Source organism: Odocoileus virginianus, chromosome 30 (genome assembly GCF_023699985.2).
Source record: "Odocoileus virginianus isolate 20LAN1187 ecotype Illinois chromosome 30, Ovbor_1.2, whole genome shotgun sequence".
In the NCBI taxonomy this organism is placed as follows: Eukaryota; Metazoa; Chordata; class Mammalia; order Artiodactyla; family Cervidae; genus Odocoileus; species Odocoileus virginianus.
The window spans coordinates 5,969,208-5,988,976 of NC_069703.1; the positions used below are offsets into that span (position 1 = coordinate 5,969,208).

Consider the following 19,769-nt stretch of genomic DNA (forward strand, 5'->3'; position numbering starts at 1 on the left):
CATATTGTTTTGGTTGTTTTTAGCTGTATTATTTCAATTCCTTGTAGTATCCCTGGTTATCTCATATAGAAAAGAAAGCCTGATTTAAGCTAGTTAGTTCATCAGAAGTTCTGATGAGGAGTTACATGTTACTGGCTAACAAAAAGTGTAAAGTAAATTTTCATTCCAATAAGGCACCATGGTAGCCACGGAGGGAAAAATATTTTCTAAGAAAGGTATTTTTGTTTGTTTGTTCTGCAGTATTTGAATGCAGAAAGATTGGATACCTTGGTTACAGCATCATGTTATGTTCTCACTTCCTTTGAGATCACAGTGGTGCTGGGATAGGAAGTCTATCAGAATCAGTCAGGCGACAATTAACTCACCATTGTAACAAGCCCAGTGCAGTGGCGTGTAGCCCTGGTTGTCTTTGAAAGAACAGTCCTCCTCGGAAAGTGCCATCTGGAGCAGCTCACTCAGCCACGTGGCATGGCCACGAGCAGCCGCATAGTGCAAGGGTGTCCTCCCTCTGGAGTCTTTACACAGAATCGACACTTCTTGTTCCAGCAGCATTTGCACACACTCCTCATGACCCGTCATAATCTGAGGCATCGCGATTAAAAACACAACACAACTCTAAGAAGACTCAGCAAAGCAAAGTTGTTGACTAAGTGAGGTTAGGCTCAAAGTACGTGGACAAAACGCCCAGGTCTTAAGGGGAAAATCTCTTATCCTACTTCAGAGAAACGCAGAACAACCTAGCAAGAATTCATAATAGAAAGGTCTGTGTGAACATCAGCATTTTAGAAACATCTCTTGACTTACCAAACATAACCATGCAAAGTATCATGATGCAGTGGAAAGTATCAGCTTTAAAATCAGGAAGACATGAGTTACATTCTAGCTCCCTCTTGTAAAACTTGGACAGGTTAATTTATCTCTCTATGCCTAACTTTACCCACCTGTAAATGGGGATAGTAATAGTGACCTCATAGGCTGTTGTGAGGACTAATGAGATATGTAAAGGCTCCCAGACTGCTGTGTGGCCCATAGGAAGTACCCAAGAAATAAGATCTAAGATTATGGCATTAAACATTTAGCGTTAGGGTTAGGGCTAACCCTAACCCTCTTCTTTTCATTGATCAGTGGTGGTCAGCACCATCTTTAAATAACAATTTCCTGATTTCTGCTTTTGTTTCATTTAGATTACTTGATATACTTAAAAAAGAAAAAACAGTTCAGCAGGTGTGTATGAAGAATTATACAGAGTGTACTTATTTCAGCAGAGTACATACGTCAGGTGATAAATGGGCCCACATTGTAATAAAGAACAATTAAAAATAGCGTGATTACTCAAAACTAGGTAATCATCAGAATAAATTACAACACCTGCACACAATGGAGGATTAAAAAAGGGCAGAAAAATATTTAGTGATATGGACTAAGATATTTGATATACTATAAGAAAAAAAAAAGGTTCCAAATAGCATCTTCTGTATTCTTTTTAAGATTTAAAACAAATCTATATTTAGAAAAAAGACTGGTGATACAGTTATCTTCAGGAGGTAAGATTACTAGAGATTATGATTTTGTCATTTGTGCTTTAAAATGTTTTTTGCAAATTTCCTATGATGTGCATGCAATCAGAAGGCAGAACCAAGTCTCGCAACAATAGGTGTTCAGGTATCTATTATCGCAGTCAAACATGACAACTCAAGAGCAGAACCTAAGAGTACCTGCCATTATTTTATCTTTGCAAAAGATTTTGTAATTTCTTTTTGACTGACTGAGGTTAACTGGCTATCTCAGGGAACAATCTTGATACTAAAAATTCATAAGAAGGTAAAAAAAAAAAGAAGAAACAAGTTCACTGCAGAACTGCTTGACTAAAGCTAAGGAAGATGACATACCCCTCTGTGTAAAGCTGTGCAGCCCATGATGTCCACAGCATCTACATTTGCTTCCTTTTCAAGTAACAATGAGACAGCATCACTGTGTCCATATGCTACTGCAAGCATTAGTGGGGTTCTAGGAAAAGAGAGAAAGTGGGCTTTTATTTTTTAATTAATTTACTTTAACTGGAGGATAATTACTTCACAATATTGTGATGGCTTTTGCCATACATTGACATGAATCAGCCATGGTGCCTGCGTCCCATCCATCCTGAGCCCCCCTTCCACCTCCCCCCCCACCCCACCCCTCTGGGTTGACCCAGAGTACCAGCTATGAGTGCCCTGCCTCCTGCATTGAACTTGCACTGGCCATCTGTTTTACACACAGTAATATACATGCTTCGATGCCAGTCTCTCAAATCATCCCACCCTCGCCTTCTCCCAGAGTCCAAAAGTCTGTTCTTCACATCTGTGTCTCCTTTGCTGTACTGCATATAGGATCGTCGTTACCACCTTTGTAAATTCCATATGTGTTAATATACAGTATTTGTGTTTCTCTTTCTGACTTACTTCACTCTGTATAAATAGGTTCCAATTTCATCCACCTCATTAGAACTGTCTCAAATGCAGTCCTTTTCATAGCTGAGTAATACTCCATTGTGTATATGTACCACAACTTCCTTATCCATTCGTCTGCTGATGGGCACCTAGGTTGCTTCCATGTCCTGGCTATTATAAACAGTGCTGTGATGAACACTGGGGTACACGTGTCTCTTTCAGTTCTGGTCTCCTCGGTGTGTATGGCCAGCAGTGGGATTGCAGGGTTGTATGGCAGTTCTAGTCCTAGTTTTTTAAGGAATCTCCACACTGTTCTCCATAATGGCTGTACCAGTTTGCATTCCCACCAACAGGGTAATAGGGTTCCCTTTTCTCCACACCCTCTCCAGCATTTATTGTTTGTAGACTTTCTGATTATGGCCCTTCTGATCAGCATGAGATGATACCTCATTGTGGGTTTTGATTTGAATAGGCTTTTAAAAAGAAGATTAAAAAATACTCATCATTTCCAGTGGGAGCATCTTCCTCTCTTCCTTTGTCTTTCTGTCTCTCTCTTTCTCAGTCTCTCTCCCTTTTTGACAATCGCTTAGTATTTTCTGAGTGTCCCTGATTTGCTGTCTACTATCTGGAACAAGCTATCTGCCTCTGGTCTCTAATGATCACATGAAATGGTGGCAGTGGAATGATCAATACGAGTAGGGCAGAGGAAAGTTCCACCTCAAAATGTTCATTTGAATCCCATCATTTTCAGAACTATGCAGCATTGGACAAATATCAATTGAGCAGGGAGTGTGTGGGTATGTAAGAAATGCTCTTGTTTCTATCAGAGCAACTGGAACTACTTCTACAGTTTTTTATGTTGGATTTCGGTTCAGTATTTCATTTGAACAAAGCTCCATTGACTTAAAGAAAAGTAGGACAAGTCCAGAGGAAGGACCCAAGTGCTGGGCTCCAGGAGGTGAGGTCTAGTTCTGTCTTCGACATGAACTCATACATCTGGGGTGAGTCACCAGTGCTTTATTGCTCTGCGTTTCCTATTCGTAAGACAAGACTGGGTGGGAGAACAGGCTAACAGATGGAAAATACTTGGGGAGAAAAAAACTCAGGAAGGATAAAAATATGAAGGATTTTTATGGAGGCGATAACTTCTTGAGGTCTGTCCTATTCCATTATTAATTTAAAAAATGAGATGGCAGCAGCTTCAGAAGAGGGTAAAAATGAACAGGAAGAAGGAACAAATCAGGAAATATTTTTTAAAAGCCAGAGTACAAGGCTACATATATAAAAAGTTAGCTCTTTCTCATCAAGATACACACACACACATACATTTTTCTTGGATATATAGTCCAGTGCAAAGCTATTTCATTCTTTTAGGACCCTCATCCATCAGTTTCACCCCAGTATAAACACCAAATCTGGAATTTAGCATTCAGCCCTCCTAGCTGTTTGACAAATTAACTGATCAGTTGTGATTTGAAATGTCAACCCCAGGTGTGAGAACACTTACTGTCCTTTGGCATCTTTCACGTCAACCACTTCTGGGTTGTCTGCAATTTCTAGTAATAGCCGCATACACAGAGTGTGACCATTAATTACTGAAAAAGAAAATAATGGACATTCTTTTAACAGACCACACAGATCCCTCTGAAACAAAATTTATCTGGACTTCAAATTGGTGGTTTCCAATTGTTGCTTGAAGGCGGGAGGAGAAGGGGACAACAGAGGATGAGATGGTTGGATGGCATCACTGACTCGATGGACATGAGTTTGAGTAAACTCCAGGAGTTGTGATGGACAGGGAGGCCTGGCATGCTGCAGTCCATGGGGTTGCAGAGAGTCGGACACGATTGAGTGACTGAACTGAACTGGTGCTGACGGACATCCCCAGGTGTCCAGCTAATGCCAGCTGCTGGGCACAGCAGGCAATGCGTATGTTACCAACCCATCTCCACTTTCTTCCTATCAGGGCACTGTGGTGCTCACCTAACTTTCTTTCCTGGATGCTGTATAGAGGCTTTTTTCCTTAAAGAGGACATCTTTTCTTATCTACTCCTATAGAACCGATCATCTCAGCCCACTTTCTGGGTAACCTTTCTGTTCCTCTAAGGGAGTCTCCCAACTCTGTACAAACTTCCTGTGTCCAGCCTATCTCAAGTCCTTTTTAAAGAAGGCTGAAGGCGGAGGGGAAGGCAGAGGAGGAAGGAGAGGAGAGCAGGTGAGGGAGGGGGGAGCGGGAGAGAGGAGGAGGGAAGAGGGGAGGGAGGGAGATGGGAACAGAATCTGCTTCATTTCCCCATCATTTTGCATTCTGAGGTGGGCGTTCTGACTGATGACTGGCGACTTAAAGTCAAACCTCAAGCTGGCAATGCTAGCCATTGGCTCGCTGCTCACTGATGTTGACTGGCACTCCCAGAGGATTCACAGATGGCCCCCCGCCCCAGGGGCTGGAGGACTGCTCCGTCTGAGTTGCTCATGTCAAAGCCCTTGTTTCTCTGCCTTCTCCCAGCAGCCTCCCACCCTCTCTCTCATCTGCCCCCCTCTCGTCCCTGCTGAGCTGGGACTGGGGCAGCAGGCCCTCACCCGGCCCCTCCTCGCTCAGCTGCCCAGGAGGGGACTTGCAACGGGCAGGAAGCGTGGCCCCAGTCTTGTGTTGGCCTTGACTGCCTGGGGTGGGACCCATGGACTCGCCCTGCCCTGTGTACCAGGAAAGGCGTCCTTTAGGAAGAAGGCCCTGGTGCCCCAGCGTCAGGAAGCACCTCCCAGGCTGACAATCCACGGGGTAGGGTACTTTCCTTCAGCTCGTTGAATGGAACCCACAGCCTTGAAAAGACATGATTTTCTACTCAGGGAGTAGGATGAGAACAAATACATTTGAAAATTCTAAATGTGACCTTCTCTCCTCTCTGAACAATAAGAACACCATAAAATACATTGCATTAACCTTGTTATGGTTGTAGAGAGAGAAGGGAATAGATGCAGCTATGTTATGTTGATAAAGGTTCTTCTTAGAGCTGTGTTTTACAGCCCTTTTTATTGCATGCCAGTCATAAGAGAAGGCTAATTTAACTACAACACATTTTTCAGGGACAATACATATTAGAATTAGCTTGCATTCATCAACACCACTCAAATTAACTACAGGGATAATACCCACATTTTGTAGACCATTGCATTCAGCTAATTCTCAGCAACATCCCATTTATGTACCTCAGGAGGAAATCTTGTAGAAATGTTGTTGCTTTTGCTTTCCGTTTTAAAAATTACATTAAGTCTGTTAGCACTAGTGAAATATGCAAGAGTTTTAATGTATGCTTAAAAGAAAATAATTAGCAGAGGACTGATAGCTAAGTACTACAGGTGGTATTATAATACTCATGAAATACAGCATATTTTGATTGATTCATTTTTCTATATCAATTTGATATTCTTTAAATTGTTGTTGTCATTTAGTCATTAAATCATGTCTGACTCTCTGCCATCCCTTGGACTGTAGCACCTATGTTCCTCTGTCCTCCACGATCTCCTGCCGTATGCTCAAATGCATAGTCATAATCATAACAGTTTCAAGGATTTTTATTTTTGCCTAAACTGAAAAAGGGGAAAACTCATCCAATTCATATCACTCATCCATTATGAAGGAAATGGCAACCCACTCCAGTATTCTTGCCTGGAGAATCCACGGGCAGAGGAGACTGGCAGGCCACGGTCCGTGGGGTTGGAGAGAGTTGGACACACTAAAGTGATGAGCACATCCGGTATGCTGGAGAGCAAACTAATTCCTACAGTACTGTGTTTTCTTGGGCGGGTGAGGTTGAGATGGTGGGAGGTGGGCGCCTGTAGCTTTCCTGAGCTTAGCTAATAGCCCTCAGTAAATATAATTCCCCCTTATTTTAAAAGAGTGGCTACACTAGAATTCTCGGCTTCCTACACAGATTTTCCCCCAACTGCCTTCTAGCAAAAAGATGCCACCATTTCCTTCTGCTGCGCCCTGCCGAATCCGGCTTTGTCTGACTAGCTCAGCCTCTGACTATGAGTGACAGCCATTTCTCAGGCTGCTCAAAGACCACCACTGTCATTACAGCTATCTACGCCAAACCCGATAAAACCCATCCTGGCTCCTGTTCCTCTCAAGACTTGGAACGAAAAACTGGCCTCTCAAATGAGCTGGAAAAGATTCTGGAAAAGCAGATTCTCGAAGTGCAGGCTAAAGCTTCTGCGCAGCAGACATTCTGTGGCGAATAAAACGGAACGACAGCCCGCACCTTCTCAACGGGTTGGACGGGGGACACCCAAAGGCGCCAGTCCTGTGGACCACTAGGGGGCGCCATCGGACCACAGCCTTTATCACGGTGGCAAATAAATGACCATGATGACTGCGCATTGTTTACCTGTTCACAAGGGCGACTTTCCACAACCAAAATGGGTCCTTTGTAAGTGTCAGGAAGTACTCGGTAACTGAAGCAGGATGCTGACATTAATAATAGGCAACTTTAAATGTAAACTATATGGTAACATCAAGAATGCCTAGAATACTAAATTTCATAATAATACTTAATACCAAAAAGACTAAATGTGATGGGAAATAAGAATTTATAATTTAACCATACCAATCACTGCTAACCTCATGGCTAAAGTTTTTTTCCAGGAACAACTGCTTCCAGATAATTAAGCAACACCATGCTTTTTCAATCTTTGTATTATTTTTCCTCAGTGGTTTGACATTCAGAGATGCGGCTGGCAATGCTTCCACGAAGCCAAACATTCTGAGAAAATTTTCCCAAGTACAAGAATCACAAAGTCATCTGAAAACTGTTTTCATTCCTTCGCTTCCTCATACATCCATTATACATTCCTAATACATCCATTATTTCACAGTGAAAGATACTTACTTCTCTTTATAATATCTGCTATCCTGATCAAAGGCTATTATCACTGAACACCTGAACCCAAAGAAAACTATGCCTTAGCTGAGCTAGAAACTCTTCCACATTACCTTGTCATCTGTGTATATGTCTAGAAGCATCTGGACACAGTTTTATTTAATGTGCATTAAAGAAAAGTCACAGAAGAGGCAAATTACTTTTTGAAAAATACATGTAGCTTTTTAAGAGCCTATTTTTACACCTGATGCATCAAGAGTCAGAACAAAAATTGTGTTGGTAAAGCAATTATGTTTCAATTAAAAATAAAAACACTAAAAAAGGAGAAAAAATAAGGAGTAAAACAAATATCATATTAACACATACATATGGAATCGAGAAAAATGGTGCTGATGAACCTGTGTGCAAGGCAGGAGTAGAGATGCAGACGTGAAGAATGGACTTGTGGACACAGAGGGGGAAGGAGAGCGTGGGGCCTGCTGCGAGAACAGCACGGACGTACACACAGCCACGTGTGTCAGACGGCGAGTGGGAAGCTGCGGCACATCACGGGGGCCGAGCGCGGCGCTGCGTGCGGACCCGGACGGTGGGATGCGGGTGGGATGCGGGTGGGATGCGGGTGGGATGCGGGTGGGAGGGTGCCCCCGGGGGAGGGCGCACATGTACACGCACCGCTGAGCTGGGATGCAGCACAGCAAAACTAACAGAGCACTGCATTCCGATTTAAAAACTAAAAAAAAACTTTAATTAAAAAAAAATCATTAAGAAAAGAATCAGAGCAAAAGTGAAGAAGTAACATTTAGACTGTAGAATAACATACTCAGCAGACTGCTGTCTGACAATTCCTTTCATGAAGTAGTTGTGAAATATTAATTTTATGCTTCAAAATGCTATGAGATTTTAGTCTATGTGATTTATCTGACAATAACAATACACCATGCCCTTTTTTCCCAGAAAGTTTTGTGACTGCCATTGGCCAAAGGTTCTGAACACTCTTTTGGGTTAAGAAGGTCAGATGCAGCATAGAGGGTTTTTAGGGCAGAATGATAGATACGCATGTGTGTGTGTGTGTGTACTCAGTCATACCCCACTCTACAATCCCACGGGCTGTAGCTTGCCAGGCTCCTCTGTCCATGGGATTTTCCAGGCAAGAATACCGGAGTGGGAGGCCATTTCCTTTTCTAGGGGATCTCCCCGACCCAGGGATCGAACCTGTATCTCCTGCATTGGCGGGCGGATTCTTTACCACTGAGCAACCTGTGGAAGCCCAGAATGGTAGATACATGTCATCAGACATCTGCTCAAATTCACAGAATGTACAAAACCAATAGTGGACCCTAATGTAAGGTGTGGACTTTGGATGATCATGTTGTGTCAATGTAGGTTCATCCACTGTAATGAATATGCCAGTCTGGGGAGGGATGTTGATAATGGGAGAGGCTATGCATGTGTGATGGATGAGGGGTATGTGGAAAACCTCTACACCTTCCTTTTTGATGTTGCTATGAATCTAAAGCTGCTCTAAAAGCACTTTGGAAGAGCATAGGCATATGTGATGTAGAAAGAGGATATTTTCAAAATTGGGATGAAGGAAGATGCGCCATCCATTTACTCAAGTGGGCCACAAAACTAAGGTAACCAGACTCCTGACAAGACCTACCTGAGGCATGAAGCGGGGTTCTTTTGGTTACATTGTCTTTCACAAAGATGGATGCACCCTGATTGATAAGTGCTTCCACACACTCCGAATGTCCCTTAAAGGCAGCCAGATCCAGCGCGGTGCGGCCTTTTTCATCCCTGATGTCCAGGTCTACCAGCGACTGCAGAAGGACTTCCAAGGCCTGGTGGTGGCCGTTGTAGGCCTGCAAAGGAGAAACCAGCAACTCAGGTGCTCGCTCAGCTTAAACCCCACAGCAGTCCATCTGAAGGCCTGAGCCTCCCAGGTCACAGAGGGAGACTACTTCAAAGAGCACACGGCATAGTTATTGAAACACGGGTGAAACCAGAACTAGGTGGAAAAATCACAGTGCACACAGGCCTCACAGTTATGTATGAATTTTTTAATGCTCCTTCTCTTTTGTCAAATAACTTACTCCAAAGGTTCTAAATATATCAATGTATTCTTATATTTGTATCTATTAATCTAATAATCTAACACAGGCTAATAGCTAAATGAATTAATATATTCTTTTATCTGTCAGCTCAGTCCTAAACACATAGGTAAGATCTAAATATTTTTTCAGGAGGCTTTTCTGTTAAACCTGGAGGAAAAAAAAAATCACTAAAAACATTGCAGACTTGGTAATTCAGCAGAAGCATACTGATCTTCTGTTGTAGTCCAACATTTTAATTTCAGCCATGTGATTCTGGCTGAGTTTCTTAAGAAATTTCACTGAGAGTTTGCTTCCTCATCTATAAAGTAATAGCAATAAAAGTTGCGTTCCAGAGAGGATGAGAAGTGATAAAATTTCACAGCCTTTGCGTAGTTCACAATACATAGCGGATGCTTCCTTTTCTCGTTTCCTTAATCGATTATAAACAAAACATAAACACAATTATGGAAGCATATTCCATATATTAAGGCCAAGTTCAGTCCTATTGTGAGCTCCTACGCTGTGTTAAAGTTAGGAGGCTTCATACTACTAAAACACAAAACTAAAAGTCTGAAAGGTCATTTTTACTAAGTCTATAAGGTTAAAAAACTGTATATGCACATACCAGGTCAAGGACATTGAAATAAAAGGAAAAAAGAAAAGAATACAGTGGGGGTGGGGGATGGCCGGTGGAGGGAAGCAAAGGAGGAGACAGGAAAAGTCTGTCCCGAGTCTTCAGCAGCCAAAGGCGCCTCTCATGTCTTCTATGCTATCTTTCTACTGCAGCCATCACCCAGGCACAATTTATTTGAAAAAAGGCTTAGCGCAGGCTAAGGACTAATTTCTTCAATACCCAAAGAGCTTCCAAAAGCCATTTTAAAAATTAGGAAAATGTGCAAAGGGTATGAAAAGGCAGCAGACAGAAAAAGAAAAATAAAAGGTCAATAAACATATGAGAAAAGCATGTAAATTCTTAGGGTACTATTCTTTAACTACCAATGGCAGTGATTAAGTTTGGACATGTTCAGGATTAGTTAAGACATGGTGGAAAAAGTCAATCTACACTCTGTTGGTGGCAGGATAGATTGGTGTGACATTTGTGAAGGGTGATTTGACAAACTCTATCCAAAAATTTTTTTTTTAAACTAAGTTGCAAATGATAAATACAACGGTTTTGCTGTATGAAAAGCAAATATACTCAGAGAGACACATACCTGTATCTATGTATATTTTGGTATTCATAGAAAATTTCAGAAGATACAAAGGAAACTAACAGTGGTTACTCTAGAACTGAGAGGTAAAGTAACGAACAAATGGACCCATTTTAACTTATCTTTTTAAAAACTACTTGAAAATTAAAAAAAAAAAATTAAAAACTACTTGAATGTTTTTCTCTATATATATCAACCACAACAATAACAAAAACTAGATTAAAAGGACCCACAAGATTTAAGAGTACTAAAAGGAATTGTTTATAAAACTTTCTCATTATATTATTTTTATGCATGATTATGGTTATTATGTGACATACTAAACATATATATTATATGTGTAGTATAATAACTCATATGGTGATGAATCCCAAATTTATATCCCAGTTACTTTATAAGACTTGTATATTCAATTGCCTATTGAAATTTCCACTTGAATATCTAATATACATCTCAAGCTTAACGTGTCCCAAAATGAGTTCTTAATTTTCCTCCTAAAATTTGCTCCATCTCTGTAAATGGCGACTTTACTCTCCCAGTTGCTCAGGCCCCAAATTTTGGAGTCATCTTTGTCTTCCCTCTTAAGCCCAGGGTTGTGGCCCTGCACAAGAACTTTGAAACACTGGGGCAAGTGAGTGCTAAAAATAGCCTCCCTGCCTCACCCCACTGCCCTGCTGTGCCCTGGTACAGGGCTGTGTCTGCTGAAAGAATGGGACATTTTTTTGCTCACCAACAGAGGTGTCATCAGGTTGTCAGGCACCCGGCAGGAAATAGCTATCCATATCTCTGTAATAATTCGCACACAGGTGTTGGGTAACTAGTAGCCCTCAAGGACATGATCATCTCTACTTTCAAGCCATGATCATCTCTGCTTCTTTAAAATATATCCAGAATCGATCCAGTTCTTCACATACCGCATCCTCTGCTGACTCAGTGGCAAAAACTTTCCTTCCCATCCTTGCTATGTGCCGTGCTGCATCTCAGTCGTGTCCGACTCTTAGCAACTCCATGGACTGCAGCCCGCCAGGCTCCTCTGTCCATGGGGATTCTCCAGGCAAGAATACTGGAGTGGATTGCCATGCCCTCCTCCAGTGATCTTCCCAACCCAGGGATCGAACCCAGGTCTCCTACACTGCAGGCAGATTCTTATCATCTGAGCCACCAGCAAACTATTACTGAACAGCCACAAGATGAAATCTTTGAAAACTCAAGTTGGACATAGCACTCCTCGATGAAAACTCATTGATAACACAACCCAAAACTTCCCATGACCATCAGACCCTTAAGATCTGGTTTCCCTCACCCTTGATCATCAGCATGGCCCCTCATTCACTCTGTTCCAAACACTAGCCTCCCCTCCCCACTCCCTGTGATTAAACAATGTATGTTCTCCTCTGCGTGCCTGGTCTGGAGAGTTCTTCTGCCTCTAAGAGCCACATGGCTTCTTTGGTAATTCTGCTTCAAACAGTACCATATCTGGAGGCTGCCCAGAGCCCAATTAAAACAGATCACTACCCTATTCCTCAACACATAAGGCACTCTCCAGCACACTTATCTTGCTTTATTTTATCTTTATAGGATTTATTATCACTTGATAACTACTACATATCTACTACTTTGTTATCTAAGATTGGAGGTACTTTGGGTGTATTGCTCACTGCTGTATCCTAGACTCATGCATAGCAGAGTAGACACTCAACAATAAGTTGATGAATAAATGAATGAATATAATTATATTATCATTTATTAGTATTAGTGATAAGAATATATTTCTAAAATAGCAACTGTTTATTAAGGGCACTGTGTTGAGTGCTAATCTTTGCAAACATCCTTTTTATATACAAAAACACAAATCAAGCAATGATAATGAATTCATCCACGATCACTTAGTAAGCGACAAAGTCAGGATTTGAAACTCAGAATCTGTGACCACTAGTATCTACACTTTTAGGCAATGTCTTAAAATCTTTCCCAGTAATTCCATTTAACTGACTTTCAAAATACTTTTGTGCCTGCATGTAATGGGTCAGAGAGCTGAATAACAAATAGTGAATCAGAAACCTAAGATGGAAAGCCTTTAGTGTAATCTAACTTCTGAAGCAACAGCTAATTTCATGGAGCACTTGCTGGGTGTCAGGCAGGACTGAACATACAGCACCTTATTTGCTCAGACAACCCATGGCTTGGGTGCTGCTGTTATTCCCATTGTTACCGACAAGGACACAGAGGCACAGGTGTCACTCAACACTCTCAAGGCCACACAGCCTTCCACGGTGGAGCTGGAATTCTCAGTCATACCACGGAGCCTGCCTGAGCTGCCGGCTTCCTGTGAGCACCTACAGAAAGCCTGCAACAGGGCCATAAGGTACACATTTATCTTTTTTATTATAGGAAGTTTCAAACGTATACAAAGAAGAGAGGGTAGTGTCATGATTCCCAAATGTCCATCATCTAGTTTCAGCCATCATTAATTTAAGCCAGCTTGGGAGCACCCATCTTCCTGGAAAGGTGGAGCATCTACATTAGAGTATAAGTCAGTCTACCTCACTTGACCCTGGGCTTGAGTCTGTCGCTTATTTGAACTTGAATTTGTGTAACACCTCTTCTCATTTTAAATTGTAATGGTAGTGACTGACTCAGTTTATGTAGAAACCCTGACTTTACATCAAAGGGAGATGAATCCACATAGATAATAGCAGGTTCCAGGTGCTATTTGCAAATGCTCCTTCCTTCAGCGTCACTTACTATGATGACGAAGATAGTAAACATTTACACTTTCTGTATTTGACTTTAAGAAAGTAGAATTGGCAACTTATAAACTGCATGCATATCTACAAAGCATGATGGCTAACATATCTAGATGAATAAAGAGAAAACTCAGGGCAAAAAGAAATGTATGCAGGAAGGACGCTCAGGTAGAGGGGTCAGCACTCTTCAGGACTGCAGAGTTACATCGCAGGGCACTTAAGTGCTCACCTAAGAACTTCACTCCCGTAAAAGACCCCTGAAGCTTCTCCTTTCCATTCTCACAACAAAAAATAAATCCATTTGTGTTAAATTTGCTACTGCCATTTCATTCTTTAAATATTTCCAAGTATATTTCATTTCCACATTTTATTTTATTTGTATAAATATGTGGAATAAATATATTCCACATATTTATTTTATTTCCACAGCTTATTTTATTTGCTGTCTCACAAGATTCTGCGTATTCAGTTCATGGATTGCCAGTGAATACAAAGAATGTTCTTGCTTTACCATAGCAACTTGAAGTTTACTTTGGAGTATAATACTTCCTAGTCCTCTGACTCAAGGTGGTCTAAAGATGGTCATATAGCTAATGTTCTAACAGGGCTGGAACCTAAGACATCTGACGGCCTTTCCTTTTGGGCTTTCCTGATGGCTCAGTGGGTAAAGAACCTGCCAACAACGCAGGAGCTGCAGGAGATGTGGGTTCGATCCCTGGGTTGGGAAGATCCCCTGGAGTAGGAAATGGCAAGCCATCCCAGTATTCTTTCGTGGCAAATTCCATGGACAGAGGAGCCCGGCAGGCTACAGTCCATGGGGTCACAAAGAGCTGGGCACAACGGGACACAGGAGCAGAGCTCAAAGAGGCTTAACATGAAAATAACAGAGTGAACCTGCGGAAGGGACGCTTCAGATTCCAATCCATGTTTTCTTCTATATCGGGCACTTGAAAATTCAAAGAGAGGATGGTTGAAAGGCCGGATTTATGTATAGAATTCCCCTTGTCTCTTCATTTAGTCAAGCCTACATCTCTTGAATTTCAGTATGCAAAAGCATTACTATTCAGAGTTGAAGACATAAAATTATGTATACTAAACATCCGGAGCAATTTAAGGGAAATAATAAAGGTAAACTTGATAATACAAGAATTTTCACTTACCTTCACACTTTAGAGCTTAACCCTAGAAACAAACTACCATGTAATATGGGACTCTATTCTATGCCTAAATGCATGACTCTATCTTCAGGTAGTTATGTGGTTCTTAAAGTCTATAAAAAAGAATACAGTAAAAGTTCAAGTTCTCTGAAAGAGATTCAAGTAGTCAGGAAAGAAGATCTTTCTCATGTCAGCAGTGCATGAAGAACGAAGCTTGTACTTTTTTTTCTATTCCCATCCTAAATCAGGTGTTCAGTGGGTACTTCCACAAATAATTTCTTTTTTTTTAATTAAAAAAATTTTAATGGCATCACTAAATTTATCAGCAAGGATGAGGCATTCAATAAACTCCTGGGAAAACAGGTTAGCTATCTGAAGGAAAAAAATCAATTTATTACCTTATTTTTCACATGCAAGTAAGTTCCATATGGATCCAAGAATTATATATAAAAATGGAAGCATAAAAGCCAAGTTAAAAGAAAGATTACAGAGTTTTCTGCATAACTGTATGCAAAAAAACTTTAAAACTTGAATTAAAACAAAGATTAAAAACTCCAAAAACCCAAAGATGAATTTACTAGGTGAATCCCAAAAGCCAGGTGGGAAGTGTGTTCCAGGACAAGTCTGACCCCAAATGCCCTTTCTTCCACAGTCTTTAGTCAAATCTCCACAAATAATTTCTTAAATAACTCAAGGAAGAAGTAATCACACAAAAGAACAAATATGTTGGTTCAAAAAGCATGTAGTATTTTGGCTTTCAATAGACAACCCAGTTTAAGCCTTCACTATACATAGCAAACATTCCAAATTTTTTTACAAAAGACTTTAAAATATCTCAGTTAAGTAACTTAAATATTTCTTAAACATGATTAATTTCTTTAAATGTTTCAGATTGGAACTGAGGGCAGCAGGAGAAAGAATTTGGAATCTCAACAGAATCCACGGAACAACCGGTCCATCTGGAAAACTCGACAGCTGGAGCCTTTCATTTGCATAGCCTTGTTTCTCAATTTAATTTTTTTCAAGTGGATGAAATGCTTATGAAATTCACTGGGCGGATAACCCTGGAGACTTGAATCATTCAGCCAGGAAACAGTAACTCAAGGCAGGTCAGGTTTCTTGGGGGCAGTCAAGGTTTGGGGGCATCTGGTTCTCTCTCATTGTAGACTGGTCCATGGAAGAAATAATGTGTCTTGAGTTTTAATCAAGTTAATTGCTACAGAAGGTCCTGGGGAGGGTGATGGGCATACTTGTGGGGTTCTTGGAGCAAATACTAATTTCTTTAAAAAGTGTTCGCATTTACAGGGAAAAATACAAAACAGTTTTAGGATTAACCCACTGCTATCACCCTGTCAAAGCCATCATTATCATGGTTGTCTTATTTCTGCTTTGTTCCCTGACAATTTAAACTCAACATAGAAGCTAAAGTGATCCTATTAAGATAAAAGCCATATCACATCATCTGTCTCCTCAAAACCCTCCAAATGGTTTTATATTGTGTCAGAAAAAAAGTCAAAGTTCCCACTGGAGTCTGAGGCCCTGCCCTGCCACACTCCCCCGCCTGCTGACAATACGCGTTCCTCATCTCTCCTCCTCATCACTCTGCTTCGGCCACAGTGGCCTTGCTGTCCTGGGAACATGCCAAGATGCTCATACCAGGGACTTTGCACTTCTGCCCAGAACACTCTCTGGTCAGAGACCAAATGGGTAGCTCATCGAGTTGCTGTTCAAACGAGAGGTTCTATGCTGTGAGAAACATCACCCCGTCCACCGCTGTGATGCTCTCCAGCTCACGGCTCCTGTCTGCAGCAGGAACAGCACGCACCTCCGACCATCTGCTCTGCTTGCCTACTGTCTTTCCTAGACTGGACACTCTACAAAAACAGCGGCTGGGTTTTGTTTACTGCCCTCTCTCCAGCTTCTGAAACCATGCCTGGCACATGCACAGTCAGCGTGTCAAAGGAAAGAATGATACTGGCGTTACTAAGAGCAAGGAGGAAGCCCCAGCTGATTCCACATAAGCTCCGGTTGCTGGTCTAACTGCTTTACACGCAGTAACCCATGTCACCCCCACTACGGCCCTATGACAGAGGTGCCGCTATTCTCCCCATATAATGGGTGGGGAGACTGAGACACAAGAAGTTAGTTTTTGCCCAAGATCATACAATAAATTAACAAGCTGGAAAGGGTTTGGGGATTGTTAATTAACTCACTCCTTTTTAATTTACAGATGGGAAGACCATGTCCAGGTGAGATGCTAATGAGAAGACTGCTGGCTGGGAACCCCTCTTTCCAGGGGGTGCTTACTAGGCCCCTGCCAGCTGGAGAACGACCCAAGCCCATCTCTCTCCAGTGATACCATAACACCCTGTCTTTACATGACTGGAAACCCATAATACTTAGCAGAGCACCTAGCATCCAGAAAGCACTCAATAGTTTTTGAAAGAAAAAAAAATGAGAGATTATAAAATTTTTGGAAGCTAAGAAAGTCTCCTCTCAGATTACCAGTGGGCTTAGCAATGCAATCAACCACAGTGTCAAAGGACATGAGAATTCTATCTGAGATAACCTTTCTGATAGGTGTCTCTCAGGGCAGCTAGAGCGTCTGTGAATGCCCAGCCTTGGGCTAACTTCCCCAGGCCCATCAAATGGCTGGCAGAGGTTCTAGGGCCAACCTTTAAAGCAACATGCTTTGTTTTTTATTAAGTCACTCAGTCGTGTCCAACTCTTTGCAACCCTGTGAACTACAGCATGCCAGGCTTCCCTGTCCATCACCAACTCCCAGAGTTTCTCAAACTCATGTCCATCGAGTCAGTGATGCCATCCAGCCATCTCATCCTCTGTCATCCCCTTCTTCTCCTGCCTTCAATCTTTCCCAGCATCAGGGTCTTTTCCAATGAGTCAGTTCTTTGCCTCAGGTGGCCAGAGTACTGGAGTTTCAGCTTCAGCATCAGTCCTTCCAATGAATATTCAGGACTAATTTCCTTTAGGATTGAATGGTTTGCTCTCCTTGCAGTCCAAGGAACTCTGAAGAGTCTTCTCCAACACCACAGTGCAAAAGCATCAGTTCTTTGGTGCTCAGCCATCTTTATGGTCCAACTCTCACATCCATACATGACCACTGGAAAAATCATAGCTTTGACTAGACAGACCTTTGTTGGCAAAGCAATGTCTCTGCTTTTTAATATCCTGTCTAGGTTGGTCATAGCTTTTCTTCCAAGGAGCAAGCATCTTTTAATTTCATGGCTGCAGTCACCATCTGCAGAGATTGTACTAAGAGACAACTGGTATGAAATTTTATACATATAAATATCCACCCACCTTTTCTACTCTAAGCCCATGCCCAGAAGAAAGACTCATGGACATTTTCGCCTGCTTTCACAGAACTGGGCATGTGCATATTTATCACTGTGCATACAGTGGTTATGTCGGTAGATGTGGCAGAGGGTGGTGAGATGCTAGCAGATGGGCTGGTGAGTACCTGAGGAGACTGGCAAGGAGAAAAAGGCTCCATGGAGTATGATCAGTTCATCCCAATCTTCATGGGATGGCCTCATCCCTTCCTACCTACATTCTACCTGCCTCAGTTCATCCCAATCCTCATCCCTTCCTACCCTGCCTGAATTCCTATGTATGTCCATCAGTAAAATACTCCTCTCAGCTCTCCAAAATCTTCGTCTCATTTTTTCATCAGAATGAAACTGAAAAAGTGCTTATGTGTGCGTGGGACTGAGTACAATGTCACAACTGTCAAACACAGAGGCCCAGCATCCTACTCTTCCCAGTATCCAGTCTCGAGCTGCATCCAAACATCTTGATGGTCCTGTACTGAGGTCTCACAACTCAGCAGTGCCTTGTGCAGGTGAGCTGTGGTCAGTCTGAGAGGTTTCCAGGGAACAGCTGTTGATTAGCAAGACCTTCACAGACATAGAGTGGTGGTAAGCTTCTCAGCTCTGTCACCCTCAGGGGGAGTTTGGTGATTCTCACTCTGAGCTATTGCATTTCCTTTCAATGATGGGATGTGGAGAGGAAGCTTTACTGGTGACAGAATAACTTCTGCTCACCTCACTAGTGGCGCAGATGGTGAAGAATCTGCTTGCCGTGTCGGAGACCAGAGTTTGATCCCTGGGTCTGAAAGATCTCCTGGAGAAGGAAATGGCTACCCACTCCAGTATTCTTGCCTGGAGAATTCCATGGACAGAGGAGCCTGGTGGGTTACAGTCCACGGGGTTGCAAAGAGTGGGACATGACTGAACATCTAACACTTTCACTTTCACCTCCCTCCCAAATCTCACCAGATACAAGAAGCAGGGTTTGATTCTTCCTATGAGACCTCGATTTCAAGCCTCAGCAGAAGCTAAAGAGTTGCTTTCATGCATACTTTCATCATGCTCTCACAAGTCTGTGTTTAAATATCTCACAAGTTTTTAACTATGGTATTCAATTATCTACAGTTCAATGCTTGTTGTCTATATTTACATCTCTAAAATAAAAATAAAAATTTCCTCGGTTAGTAATGATTATTACTAGATAATAATTTTAAAGACTGCTAAAATTTGTAACAATCATTATTAAGAGCACTGTGATTGGGCTCCATGCACATTGTCTCTTTTCCTTTGTCCTCGTTTTACAGATGGGGAAATTTACAAGGCTCAGACAAGGTGAGTGATATAAAAGTCACCAGTGGGTGAAACTGGGATTGGAATTGGAGACACACTCTGCCTCTGCTGCCTGAGGCTTCATCCATGTACTGTTTTCATTATGAGTTATTACTGCATTGCTATGCTTTCCTTTTAAGAGCAGCCTGGTTTTGGGAACACTTAGGGTTCTTCTGTAACAAGGTGAAGCTACCCACAGCATCTCACTTACAGCTAAATGGAGCGGACTCTTGGTAGCACCGGAATCTGACTCTTCAAAAACACTGTTGGTTCTTTCCAAAAGCTGTGGAGATGAAAAGAAAACAACAGTATGTGAGTACAATCTGCAGAAGGAATCCTACTTTACAGATACTAATGTTGACATAAATGAAAAAGGACGCTTCAGAAACTTAAGAAATCATGCAACTTACCAGAAATATAAGAAATCAGATACAGCATATCTAAAACAAATATGTTAACTGAATATTTCAACTTCTAGGTCATCTTAGCATTTGCTGTTTTTTAAAAAAGCAGCTTTCATACTTGAAAAGTTGCTTAGCTTCACCAGTCTAGAAAAATAATTCTTGTTAAATCTACTTCCCACCCAGTAGTTAG

The 19,769-nt window shown here is 41.8% G+C and overlaps 1 protein-coding gene across 7 annotated transcripts in view; it reads right to left on the reverse strand.

Annotated features, from left to right (window-relative positions):
- ANKRD44 (ankyrin repeat domain 44) overlaps positions 1 to 19,769 on the reverse strand; it is a 311,038-nt gene that overhangs the window by 24,074 nt on the left and 267,195 nt on the right. For all 7 annotated transcript variants that reach the window (XM_070458494.1, XM_070458489.1, XM_070458495.1 and 4 more), the window contains exons 17-21: positions 19,387 to 19,458; positions 8,970 to 9,171; positions 3,937 to 4,024; positions 1,890 to 2,007; positions 366 to 582 (exon numbers count right to left, since the gene is read on the reverse strand). In XM_070458494.1, coding sequence (XP_070314595.1) covers positions 366 to 582; positions 1,890 to 2,007; positions 3,937 to 4,024; positions 8,970 to 9,171; positions 19,387 to 19,458 — 697 coding nt within the window. The remainder of the gene's footprint in view (positions 1 to 365; positions 583 to 1,889; positions 2,008 to 3,936; positions 4,025 to 8,969; positions 9,172 to 19,386; positions 19,459 to 19,769) is intronic.